The sequence below is a fragment of the Lonchura striata genome, chromosome 2, assembly GCF_050655825.1.
Source record: "Lonchura striata isolate lonStrDom1 chromosome 2, ASM5065582v1, whole genome shotgun sequence".
Lineage (NCBI taxonomy): Eukaryota > Metazoa > Chordata > Aves > Passeriformes > Estrildidae > Lonchura > Lonchura striata.
In genome coordinates this window covers 120,707,715-120,721,371 of record NC_140704.1, presented here as the reverse complement: position 1 = coordinate 120,721,371, position 13,657 = coordinate 120,707,715, and the positions used below count along the sequence as shown (strand labels likewise).

Below are 13,657 nucleotides of genomic sequence, written 5' to 3'. Positions count from 1 at the left end.
TGAAGATAACAAGGCAGTTGTGTATAATTTATACACATATAACTCATAAAGCTGTAATAAGGTGGGAGTGGCAGCAAGGTCTATTGACAAATGTTGTCAAGCAGTGCTTAGCACCTGTTTGACAGTGGGGCTGGTTCTTCTCAACTTCCACCTGTACTCTCTAGTCAGTGTCCATCATGGGATCAACATCCATCAGGAGAATACCACAGTCACATTTAGACTTGTGTGACATGTCCTGAGGGACATGGTCATGCAAAGAAATTGGAAACAGCAATACACTGTGATTAAGTCTACAGTATTTCCCTTAGAAGAACTGCAGTTATGATAGTGTTCATCATGAGAGGTATGCAGAGGGAAAATTTCCACCTGTCTCCAGAATTTTCTTGCTGTACTCTATTATTTCTGCTCTGAATTTTTTTATTAGCAAGATTTCTGGTCTGAAATTTGTTATTGGAGTCTTTACTTTTGTATACAGTCAGGTTATTTTCATCTCAGCATTTTATCCAGTGAACAAGGGAAAGTGAGTAAAGTATGAAAAAACAAGTTATTAATTTTCACCATGAGAATTATATATATTATCTTCTATATTATATATACATATATTCTATATTCTATATTCTATATTCTATATTCTATATTATATATAATATAATATTATATATATTATATTTTATATTATATATATATTATATATGTTTTCATAAATAATGACAATCCCAAGAAGTATGGAAAAGCTGAGTATATGAGTGAAAGCTGTTGATTCAGTCTGCATTGTTTTGTGTTTGTTCTTTAATTAAAAAACAAATGTGTTTTTAGGTCCTGCATCCTTCAGCATTTTTATTAGATAGAATTACTGATAAATGTCTCTGCTTTTCAGGGGAAAGTTGAAGAAGCCCTAAAGGCCTTTGAAGTGTTAGTGAATCAATATCCACAAAGTCCTCGAGCAAGATACGGGAAAGCACAGGTACTTAGAAAAAGAAATAATAGGTGTTGAAAAAAGCTAAACTAAACATTTTGTTTTACCAATAGAGTTATAAACACCAGTTGGAACTAATTTATAAATTTATGCTGGTTTTCTAGGTGAAAAAAGAATCATGTGATCTTTCATATGTATCTCTTCAGTCAATTGTCCTTCCCCAGTTGTTTTGGCAGCTTTTGTGGAACTTCAGTGGGACGTATTGTAAATAACAAAAAAAAAATATATATATATGGTACATCCTGTAGATCTCAGGAGAACTGTCAGGTGAATGAGATAAATACCAGCTAATACTGCAGTCACAACATGCAGAACCTACCTGTTACATCCTATTTGCTATAGCTGGGAAACCAACATGACTGTCAGCCTGGGATAAATGCTGCTTCTTGCTCTAGTGGGAACAGAGAAGAGGATTTGGAGTTTTAAGACAGAAAGAGTTAAAGGATAAAGAACACAAATTCTTGAGTGATGAGGCTTAATTAGCTTTACTTGTAGAGTGAGTTGTTTCAGGTGTTTCCCTTCAAAAAAAAAAAAAGTTAAAAAAACCAAATAAAACCCAGAAGGCATCAGAAAATAATCTCTGCATTTATAATACTTTTAGGCTGTGTTGAGATGTCTCAAAAGGGAATAATAGTAGGATAATCCTGCTGCACTAGGAGTAATAAAAGACTCCTTGGACTCATGTTAATCAGGATAACAAAGTGAAGCCCTCACTGCAGGAAGGAATGGTGCTGTTAGACAATTGATGAGGACCTTGGAGTCACGACCAGTTTCCACTCGGTTAATAATAAAACTGGCCATGCTAAAATCAAAGCTGTGATTATCCAAAAATCTATCACACAAGCACTTGATATAGAGCAGACCAAATGCTTCCCTGCTCTCTGTGGTGACAGTTTGCTGAACTCTTTTCCTCTTTACAGTAGGAGACCACTTTGTTCATACACGTAATGAACTTACCTTTGTTAAGTTACACTTTTAATATTTACCAGTTTATACAAATCTACTCGATATGCTTCCCTCCTCCTGAATGGCTTTAGGGAGAAGGGTAGATCACTGCAGCCAGTTGTGAAATTTATTCTCATTCAAAATTCCCATCTCAGTGACCCAACTTCATTTCTCCATTTACAGCAATTTATACTTGCCTACTACTACTTTAGTAATTCATGAAAGGTCAATACAGACCAAGATCTGAATAAATAATTAGGTGCATTTTCTGTGAGTGTGTAAAAACAACGATAAATACATTTTCTGTTGCCTTTGAAGGTTCATACTACTCATTTTACTGAACAGTCGTATTAATTATCAATGGTAATTTTATTGGACCCAGTATGTGTAAATTCAAGCTGTTTGAAGGAAAAGGAAAACCATAAGCTTCAGACAGATGAATTATTTTTAAGATTTGCATTGTAACACGGTATTATTTTAAATGCATATTCATACCAACAAAATTCATTTAAATTTGCTATTTCTCATCACTAACTAGAAGGAAAACTGCAAAAGATAAGGTCAAAGGCCCTGAAGGTTAAAGGTAAAGAAGGTCAAGAATTCATCACAAAAGTGTACTTCTCCTTTTCTTTGAAGCATGAACCAACATTACATGCTCATTTTGTAGATTTGATTTTTAATAAGACATGAGGATTGATTTTTTTCTGGATCTTTTAATGGTTTTAAAAGGCAACTGTTTTCCCAAAAATCTAAAATATTTCAGTGTTGGTGTGTTTTTCAGAAATATGAGCAATTCTTTATTTGCTGTCAGAATTACATTTGAGCCAGATAAAATTATACTCTGCAGAATTCATTAACTTTTTTACAGCTGAAAAGAAGAATGGATAGGTTTTTAACCTCCTTATATGATTTATACTGGTGTAGCTGTGCAGATTTTATGCTGACAATTTTTCCTTCTTTGTTATATATCTTTAATATTCTTTGCCCTGCAATTCCTTTGAAAAAAGGAGAAATAAATTTCCTAGTGAATGTACATCAGAAAAAATAAATTATTGCTTAAAACTAATTTCTGAAGTTGTCTCTGAAAGCTGCTTGATGAACTGTTTGACTGAGTAACCATATTTTTTGGTATTTCCAATACTAAGTTTTAAAGCAACTCAAGGAAAAATTAAAGGACAAAATTGCAAAAAGATTTCAGATACTTGCTGTAACATATACAGATAATACAGCTGAAGCAATTTCATTTAATGTGTGTCTTTGATGCAACAGTGAATTTAAATAGTCCAACAGTAGCTTCTGCACCATCATGCTTGTGTTACATCTGCTGTGGTTCTTAAGAAAGAACGTAAGACAATAAATACAGAAGTATTTGAGAAGAATGAGTTAAACACATAAAAATGCATGCATTTGTATAAACAATTCAAAGTAAGCCTTTAAAAATTCTGCATTTGAGACATAGTCTTTTTCAGCTATGGAAGCTGAGTATGAACATGCCTTACCACAGGTGAGATCAGTCATAACTTCTGTTAGATTCACTGCAGTTGTAATTTAACTGTAGAGAGGTCATAGATGCTTTGGTCTGCTTCTGAATTTGATGAACAAATTTAAGTTTTGAAGGAGTTGTATAGTACATATTCTATTAATGTATGCAAGGCATAAGGCAATTCCTAATTAATTTTGCAATAAAGAGTGTAAATAGATGTGTCAGAATAGATGAAAAGTCTGTTGGTGTATTGCTTCCAGAGTGAGGCTTAGTATGCAAATAGTCCATAGACAAAATTTTGCATTTCTTCTGTGTTATTAAAACAGATTGATCCATCTGCTTTTGAAAGTAGGAATTATGAATTCTACAAATATTAAGCAAAAATCTGTGTTAATATATGTTTTTGGTGCAAATTTTTTCATATTTCTCCTTTCAAATAGTTTGTAGGTAAAAGGATTTAATGGTAATTCTAGTCTGCTTTCCCATAAAACACAACACACAGCATAAGTTTTCCTGGTAAGAAAATAGTTGGCTTTAAGCCTAACAGATTATTAGGTGTTCTAATAATGGTTGTATTATTCTTTCTAGTCTGAAGATGACTTAGCTGAGAAAATGAGAAGCAATGAGATGCTGCAACAAGCTATCAACACCTATGATGAGGTGGTTAGTCTGCCAAACGTCCCTTCAGACCTGATAAAACTGAGCTTGAAGCGAGAGGCAGACAGGCAGCAGTTCCTTGGTAAGTTTTGAGGATGCTATAAAATTTACAGAAGTTGTCTGCACAAGGATTTCAAGATATCACTAAGGATTTTAAGGTGACAATTCCATTGAATTTTTGGTTGGACTTGTCTTCCTAGTATTTTAAATTAAAAACATTTTTACATTACTTAATTTTTTTCTAGTGAAAAGAGGAAATTTCTGGCGTAAGAAGAGTAAGCATACTTAGAATAAACTTTTGATAAACGTAGAGAAGAATGGAATTAAATATGAGGAGAAGAGCCCCAAGATTTTGGTTGAGATTCTAGTTTTAGATCTCAATTCTGTGATGTATGAGAATTGATGATTAGAATATGAGGCAAAATCAAGGGTTCTGTTCCCATGGGTTGAATTTTTAATATCAAGTTGTTTTGATCTTACTTTTCCTTAGCATGACCTCATTTAGGAAGTCTAAGAACATACTCAATTTTAAGCACACAAAGCATGATAGACTTCATAACAGAGATAGAGTAGAACTATTACTTAACACTAGAAATTAATTGAATTTACTTAATTAAGGTGAAATTTATTAATATATGTTTACTTAGTTTTGTCCAGTGCTTTGCTATCTGTGTATGATTGAGCAACTAAAATAAATCTGTGTATGATTGAGCAACTAAAACTTAAATAATGTTATTTCTGCACTGTGAAAGGTTCTCCACAAGAGGCTGCCCTAACACTGCGTGATTGCAGTATCTCAGTGATTCTCTGAGATATTCCTGGTACACCCATAGTGACAGCCAGGCAGCCGAATGTGCTCCTGTCTGCACAAGTTTTTCCAGGTTTTCCTTCTTGATTGTCAGTGAAAGTGGACCACTTGCCTCTGATTTGTGTTTCATTAGATGTTGTCTTGCTACTGTTTCTTATATCTGTGCTTGTAATTAAGCCTTGTTCAATCAAATCAGGTCGCATGAGGGGTTCCCTGGTTACTCTACAGAAATTAGTTCAGCTGTTTCCCAGTGAGACTTCATTCAAGAATGACCTTGGTGTTGGTTACCTCTTGATAGGAGATAACAGCAATGCTAAGAAAGTATATGAAGAGGTGAGTTTCCATTCCATTCCATTCCATTCCATTCCATTCCATTCCATTCCATTCCATTCCATTCCATTCTTCTAATTTTAATTTCTATTTTCTGATACTGTCATGCTAAGATTTTCCTCATTGACAGGAATGCAGATTATTTCCACATGCTTAATAATAAGAAATCTCTACTTTCTGGTAGTCAGGTTTGGAATATATTGACAACACATCTAGGTGTGATGTATGTAACATATAACGCATTCTAAAAAAAAGATAACCAATCTTCAAGATAAGGAAAGCAGAAGTAAGTTTTTTTACAGGAACAGAATCTAACTATGTAATCAAGTAGATCAGTACTCACAAAGTTATTTAACCTTAGTTTTGTTCATCTTTTTATAAGCAGCTTAAAATCTGTTTATATTTCATTATGTTTGTAGTGTGGACAATTAATTGAATTTATATTTCTGTCTTATACTGTGGTTATCTGGTTGGAGAAAATTCACTGCCAGGAAAGGCCACTCTCTTCCTGTGATCTAGAAACCCTGTTAACATCTGGAAACTCTCTGACAGATGTGGAATCTGACATCATTGGTAGAGCACAAATCATCACACCTGACCAGGAATGGTCCTGTTGATATTGGCACACTTGTGGTGCTTGTGTAGGACAGGCTTGCTGATTGTCTGGTTATGGAGGCTGGGAAGGGATCAGCAGGATTAGTGCCACCTCCTGAGAATAAAGGCCCAATTTTCCATCCCCCCACATCTGGGAGGCTGAAGCAATTCTCATCTGAGACAGCCTCTCAAAGAGAAGGAGGATGTTCAACCACATGGTTGGAAGCAGAAGTCAAACACAAGGAATACCATTTTTTTCCCTCAAGCTCCTCTGGTAGTCTCAGATGTTGCCAGAATAATGTTTGCTTTGCTACCTTGGCTACTTTTTAGGTCCTTCCATAAAACATTTCTGTCCAATAATTTTTGGCTTGCTATCAAAATTTTTCAGAGGATTGGAAATCTTGGCTTTTAAAGATAGAATTTATTAAACAAGTCTGCTACTCAAGCTGCAAGGAATTTGAGAAAACAAAAATATACTCCTTTCAGGCAAGATTTTCCCATGCAATTATTCATTATTTTGTGGGAAACAACATAATTGTTAGAATTTCTCAATAATCACAGGGATTTTTATACACGGAGGAAGGTCATGAATTTGCTATATAATTATTTTGATACTGAATTTTATATACTTCAGAAGAAATATACAGGGCTGATGAAGAACAGATATGCAACTGGTGTGCTTTTAACATATTGTTTTCCATTCTTCTTTATCCAATCTTTAATTACTCTGTTTTGCAGTTCACTAGCACTGAAACAGAATAGAGCATAGTGATCGTCTGTCATTGTAAAAGGAGGACAACTAATTTTTTTTTAAAGATTTGGATTGATTTTTTTTTTTAATCATGGTGGGTTTGTCCATATTTTAAGTATTACTCAGGCTGAATTCCAACACAATAATGTAATTTTTTTTGTTGCAATTCAGGATAAATTTACACTAAGGATTTTTAGAAAGAATACCCAAAGAAACAGGGAGAATCTTTTGTATACCTGCTTTGGTTCTTGGTTCTGCTGAAGGCTTCTTGGATGATTTTGGGCAGATTGCTTAGGGGCTACATGGCTTGCTCTGGAGTGCTTTGCTCAGCTGTTGCAATGCATATTTAGAAAGTGCTTGGTTTTGAGCTCCTACCATAGGTGCTCGGGTTCTCTGCACGGTAGAGAAAGGGGAAAAATGAATAGTGGTTCTGAGGGCCTCACGTCTTAGTCTTCCCATGATTTTTGAAAAAACTGAGAAACTGCTGAATTGTAACTAAGTCCTTCTCACTTGTATCATCTTTTGATACAAAAATGTTAAGAGAGCACAGACAAGAGCATGAACTCAGTGCTGCAAAGTAGATACCTCCAATAGTTATACATCCTGTTTCCCACTGTAAGGGTGTTCATACATTTTATTCAAGTGTTCTTTAATGCAGAAAGCACAGCATCTTAGATGTCAGTACACATCCTCAGGAGACCATACACCTCATTCAACTTAGAGTCTCAGCTTTTTGTTGATTTCCCTCTAGCCTTATTCATGGTTGTCTAAATTCCTGTGTATGTGGTATTTGTTTCTGCTGCTCAGGAAAATTCCCAAGTAGTTAAACACTCTTCTCTGCAGAGGAACTTAAACTCCAAATTTCCCATTTCCTGGGAAGCTGCTAGATTAGTGGGCAAAATCTTTACTTCCTGCTGTAACATTTCAATCTCCATTCAATGTTACTGCTCTGTGTTAAGCATGCAACCAGATGAACCCTGCACAGGCAACATTCTCTACATGGGATCACAGTACATGCCATTTCAGACCAGACTAACCCAAGCTTGGATCATCTCCAAGGAACTGAATAGAAGCCCAGGAAATCCTAGTAGATGTTATGCTTTGCATTTAATAGCCAGTTTACTTATTTGCCAGTTAATTCTTATCTTTCTTTGCAAATTTGTTACATCTTAGCAGCCTATTTTAAAAGTCTTTAATATGTGTTTCTTCTTTTAGCTACAGAAGCAATGTGTATAAACACTGAACTTCAGACCAAGAGAGTTTTTTGCTTCCAACTGTAGTGTGGTATAGTATAACTTGCCCAAAATACAGTTTTCTAGTTTGTGTTTGCCATAATTTTTTGCTGAACCACAGATGGAAAATGGTGTCCAGCTGGAGAGGATTTCAGTTTTGCCTCTAATATTAAATTGTTTTCCTTTGAATATTGCACTTATGGACATGGAAACATAATTTTAAGGGTAATCTTAGTAGAATTCAGAGCTATTTCTATTTTCAAAGAAAACATAACTTTAAAAGTAGTCCTGGTAGAATTAGAACTATTTTTGGTTCAAACATTCACAGATTATAAAAAATACAGTAAAAGAGAACTTTGTAAGACTGGCTACTCAGCTAATAGCTCTTTTTCTGCCTCCATGCTGAGGCATGTGTGCAGCATTATAGAGACATGCATAAGCCAGCTCTGATTAAGCTATCTCAGGTACCAAAACCAGAATATGCACATTAACACAGTACTTTGCCATGGCTAATTAGTCTCTGATAGCCCCAGAGGTTAATTTCTATGTTCATGATTAATATTTAATGGGCTATGAGCAGTTTAGTAAAACTTATTTCTAAACATAATTAATATTGCACACAGCAACAGCAACAGAGTAATACAATTTACATTAAATACTTCCAGTGTAATTTCTGCTGATTGTATCTCTTTGCTTCTCTTTAGGGGCTCTGAATGTAGATCATTCCTTAATGCAACTCGGCATAGTTTAAATGAACCATAGTACAGAAAATTCTATTCTGTCTTAATTAATCAGATAGCTTTATCCTATAGTTAAAGAAACTGTAACGAAATTATGTGGCTAATAAATATTTCTGTCAGTCATTTCATTTCACCCTGCAGGTACAGATTCTTGGATCAAAATAATTATACACAGAATGCTGTAGTCAAAAGGCATAAGATGCAGAAGGTGGTAGTGTAGTCTTATACTAGAGATCAAGCTCATCCTTACTGTGGCACTTTTTCCTAATAATGTCTCATACTCTGGACTTCCAATAGATTCTCAAATTGTTTGTTCCTCCGTAATAAGTATTTTCTGTGAAAATATATAAAATGCTGCTATTTTTAACTCATAACGTTTTGTACCTTCATGGCTATCATTTTTGGTTTTCCTTGGATGTAGTTGGTGTGTTTAAGATTTGAGAAAAGAGAGAAATTGGTCCAGAAAATTTCTTATTATTTTGATTGTAATTATTTTGATTGAAAAGTGATATCAGACAGGGACTGGAAAAGGCAGAGGAAAATAACTATAATGAATGCAGGCATTTTATCCATGGCATAAGTTTAGTAACTTAAAAAATGGATTTAGGCAAGAGAAATTGCTCATCTGTCTGTTGTTTTGTATTTAGCACCTGTCTAGACATTCAGTGGATATCAGCTTCTGTAATTCCTCTGCCTGCCAGTCTCCTGTGATGATCTTCACAGACTGAGGGTCTATCCTGATAAGACTGTCTGCCCTTATTTTAAGGAGAGAAGAGGTGTAACTTAACTGTGTAATTATATTGCATAGAGCCACAAATTATATTGAATATGTACACCATAGAAATGCAGAGCTGAAAAGTAGGTCAAGACGTTCTCTCTAATTTTTGCCCTTAGCTGAGGCAGACCAGTTGCACTTAAATTATCTGACTGGTGTTGGGGTGCATGTTTCAGAAGTCAGGCTGCCAGCTTTTCAGCTCCTTTCCCTGAAACACTGCCCCATACACCAATCCTTTCCTACAGCTGTCCCTGTACTCACAAATCTTTGTCTACCATGACAAATGGAAGACAAGCTGAAAATTTCAAGATGAAATATCCATCTCTGGACATTTGCCTATGAGTCTCCCTTTTCTGCAAAATTAAGCCAGTTTGTAACTCAGATATGAACTGAATGTTGTTGAGGGTACAAAATCCTTTAGCTGAATCTAGCATGCTTGTTCTTGGTCAAGAAGTGCAGCACAAAACTACACAATAATAATTTTTCCATCACCTTCTAGTGTAAAAGCACATTGAGTCACTACTGCAATAGACTTTTTATTGCCTTCTTTCTCATGGCCAGAAAGTACACACTGTTCCAGAGAGTGCTCCAGCTCACCACTGTGGTGAGAGTACCCTTGGTGTTCCAGGGTTTGCACATCCCCATCTCACAATGCTGGCATTACATTGCACCTTCTTTCTAAATTGTAGTCATGCTTCACATGCTTTCTCTTGCAAAAACTAGTTAATCTATATAATTTAAAACTATTTCTGCTGCAGATTTTTTCAAGAGTCGATGCCTTTCTTCTGATTAGTACAACCTGGAATAAGTAACTTCAGTGTTAATAGTGGGTTTAATTCTGTAAGTAGCATGTTATAACTCAAGAGAGAAGTGTAGAAAAGGACAGACAAGTGAAAAATAAAGCAATTTCTGTTGAAATAATTTTACTTCTGAGACTTCGAAGTTTGGCTTATCTGGAGAAAGCACAAAAGTGAATGAGGAAAATAAATCACAAACAAGCTAAGGGTTTACCTGAGAATCAGTAATGGAAGACAGTGCCAAATAGTTTTATGTACACAGGTTTGTTATTTGGCGTATATTCATACTGGTGTATTTAATTCATTTCCTCTCAAACAGGTCCTAAGTCTGGCTCCAGATGATGGTTTTGCCAAAGTACATTATGGCTTCATCCTGAAGGCAGAAAACAAGATAGCAGAGAGCATACCTTATCTACAGGTACTTTTTCACCCACAGTAAATGTTTTACCAGCAAACAGTAGAATTGGAATGTATAAAATGTGTCAGATTAGAAGTGTACTAATTACAAATCACTGCTTAAGCTATTTGTTGGAATTATATTGGTGTATCACTGCTTATGAACTGGAACAAACTTGTACATTGAAAAGCATCAATTATTAAGCATCAAGTTTTTGTTTTCTTAATGGTTGACCCAAAGTAACAGCTCTGAGCCTCAAATTTTTTTGAGGTTGGTAGTATGCTGCAAACCTAAAGTTCTTGAAAGATCCAGAAAAGTCTTGTGTATACTTCTGAGTGTTTGGGAAGAAATACTACAAAATAAGTCTTGATCCAGCTTTATAAAATGCTGTATATATGTTTATATACAGGGGGTCAGGACAAAGTATCAATCTCCAAATATACCTCTGTCTTGGAGGGATTGAGGGGAGAGGCTGTGGGCTGTGGAAAACTGATAACATTTCTCAATGACTTTCTATTGACATATTGTATTCATTCAGCTTAAATTCCAGGTTACATGGTGGTTACATTTTTACCTAATTTCTTAGCCTGTCTCTTGCATAGGCTTGACAGACTATTTAGAGAAATCAAATGAAGTATTTTAGAAGTCCTATTGAAGTTTTCTTATACCTTTCATTTTTATTTACTTATTTATGTAATTTTTAGGAAGGACTGGAGTCTGGTGACCCTGGCACAGATGATGGACGTTTTTATTTTCATCTGGGTGATGCATTACAGAGAATGGGAGACAAAGAGGTACACGTTTAACGTGTTCTTGCTTTAAAATCTAAATCTCTGAGCGGTGACAGAATCCAGAGAAGCATTTAATGATGGGCTTAACGTTAAAAACAAGAGCAGTCTGATTGCAATAACAATCCAGCATGTGCGTGTAGAGGTCAAAATTACTAACAGCAAAAAATCTGTTGTATGCATTACAATATAATCTCTTAGCATCCCTTGCTTTAGATTTAACTTAAAATGTTGAAGCTGGCATAGGGCTGCTTGAAACAAGGAACGAAAAATTTACAAAGGTTTTGAATATTTCTAGAATTTGTTTTCTGCTTATATCACAACACAGATTTTAATGAGAGTTAAAAGAATCAGTTACATGTATATTACATGTATGGAAGTTCTTGTATAACACTGTTTTGTAAATCTTCCTTTCTTTCCAAGGAAAAAGTGCCAGTGAGTATGAGATAAAAGAGAATCATGAGAGGATTGAATGTGTGGGCTGAGTTATGAAATTTTTTCAATAACTAAATTAGCAAATCAATCAGGAAAAAAGAAATTTGTACTATGTATAGTTAAGTGGCCAACAAAAACAAACATATGATGCTGGAAACCATAGGAGTTTCTCTTTTGTTTATTTGAAATCAAATTATACTTAGAAGTGAAATTTAAATGTATGAATTTCCACTATGGTCATGGTAGGGGAGCAAAGAACCTTTTTTGAAGACTCTGATTAGTCATGTACTTAAATATGGGCACGAATTTATAAACAACAGCAAAAAAAAAATCCGATTCCTAGGTGAAAAATATAAAGAGAATAAGCTTTAAAAATCAGAGTAGAAATAACCATGAAAATCACTGCTTTTTAATTATTTACCTAATAATGTGTGCAATATTAATACCTAAAAAATTGTAAAAAATACTGACCCCTTTAGTGCTGTGGCCCTGTCAGTTGGTGGTTTTCCAGGATGAGCTGTAGACTTCATCACTGGGCTGTGATGAAGCCTCTGTATGTAATCTTTCTCAAGTCTAGTTCATCAGGTTACCTTTTTTTTGATAATTCATGGAACTTTTATTATAATACTTTATACATGCAGTAGACCTAGAATGTAATATCCAAATTTTAAGTTAGATTGCCTTCCCAGCAATATTCTTCCAATGATATTTTTTTTTTAATTGTTCATTTTTAAGTGAGAATTAGTTTACCTCATTTTACTTAGAAACACATGCAGACACAGGGTCTGCTTTCAGACTCTATCTAACTCTGTCTCCTCTCAAATCCCTGTACATTTCCATGGAACATTCTGGGTTGAGTTGCTGAGCCTAGAATATCCCAATGACATGTTTAAATAATGATACCACATAGATGTAATTAATGTACAGCATCTCTAACCCCAGGATAATTATATGTTAATGTTTATGGAGTTAATGGCCAAATATTCTGAAGAAAAAATTTAATTAATGACAAATGAGCTTATTGGGATAGAGAAGACTTCTAAATTTATCAGTGGAAAGTCCATTGTTCAGCTAAATTTTTCTCACTGACCTTGCTAGACTTGCTGATTTTCAAGATTTAATCAGGGAAACAGATCAATATTTAAGTTAAATGTGAAATTGCTATCACTGAAGGTTTGTTGAAGGGAGATATTCATCTATTAGAGCTAAATTAGGAGTTATGAATGTGGCCTTGGGAAATGTTAGGGGAAGAGTATTGAATATGCCTTCTCCAACTATAAATTGATAAAATGCCATATTGACTTAAGAAAAGAGAAGAGAAATTAAAACCGTGGAAGTTGTTACAGAACAAAAGCACTTTTCACACAGAATGTATAAACTGAGTGCATCTCAAACAATTTCTGTCCTGGAAAGGTGAGCTACACTGTTGTAGCTGTCCATGTTCCACTGCCAAGACCTGCATGAGAAAAGGAATGCTTCTCACAAAGTCTTGAGAATGGGAAGGATGAGTGAGACAGCCTCTTGGTAAAGGCAATATTCATAGCACAATTATTCTAATAAATAAAAATTAATTGTATTATACATAGTCATAATAGCTGATGTGGCTCAAAGAGAGCAACATTCATACTCACATACTCACATCACTCAGGGGCTGAAACAAATAATTAATTCCCCTTATCATTTGGGCTAACTCCAGACATTGCAGTTGAGTGCAGGCAGAGAACATGAACCATCTATTGACATCTCACTGGTATTTTAACTTTGAGGAACAAATGTTATAAATCCTAATGCTTCCATTTCAGACAGTTAAACAAGATAACATCAACATTTAAAGATATAATACAGTGTATTACCTTTGTGTATTACCTTATTATATTTTTGACCCATGCATAATTTTACTGAGCTTCTGTAGGGAGAAAAAGATGACAATTTATATATGATCTGCTGTT

The 13,657-nt window shown here is 34.8% G+C and overlaps 1 protein-coding gene across 20 annotated transcripts in view; it reads left to right on the top strand.

Moving 5' to 3' along the window:
- ASPH (aspartate beta-hydroxylase) overlaps positions 1-13,657 on the top strand; it is a 107,990-nt gene that overhangs the window by 75,230 nt on the left and 19,103 nt on the right. For all 20 annotated transcript variants that reach the window (XM_085572134.1, XM_085572132.1, XM_031504035.3 and 17 more), the window contains 5 exons: positions 878-964; positions 3,993-4,143; positions 5,066-5,202; positions 10,408-10,506; positions 11,190-11,279. In XM_085572134.1, the coding sequence (XP_085428260.1) occupies positions 878-964; positions 3,993-4,143; positions 5,066-5,202; positions 10,408-10,506; positions 11,190-11,279 (564 nt within the window). The remainder of the gene's footprint in view (positions 1-877; positions 965-3,992; positions 4,144-5,065; positions 5,203-10,407; positions 10,507-11,189; positions 11,280-13,657) is intronic.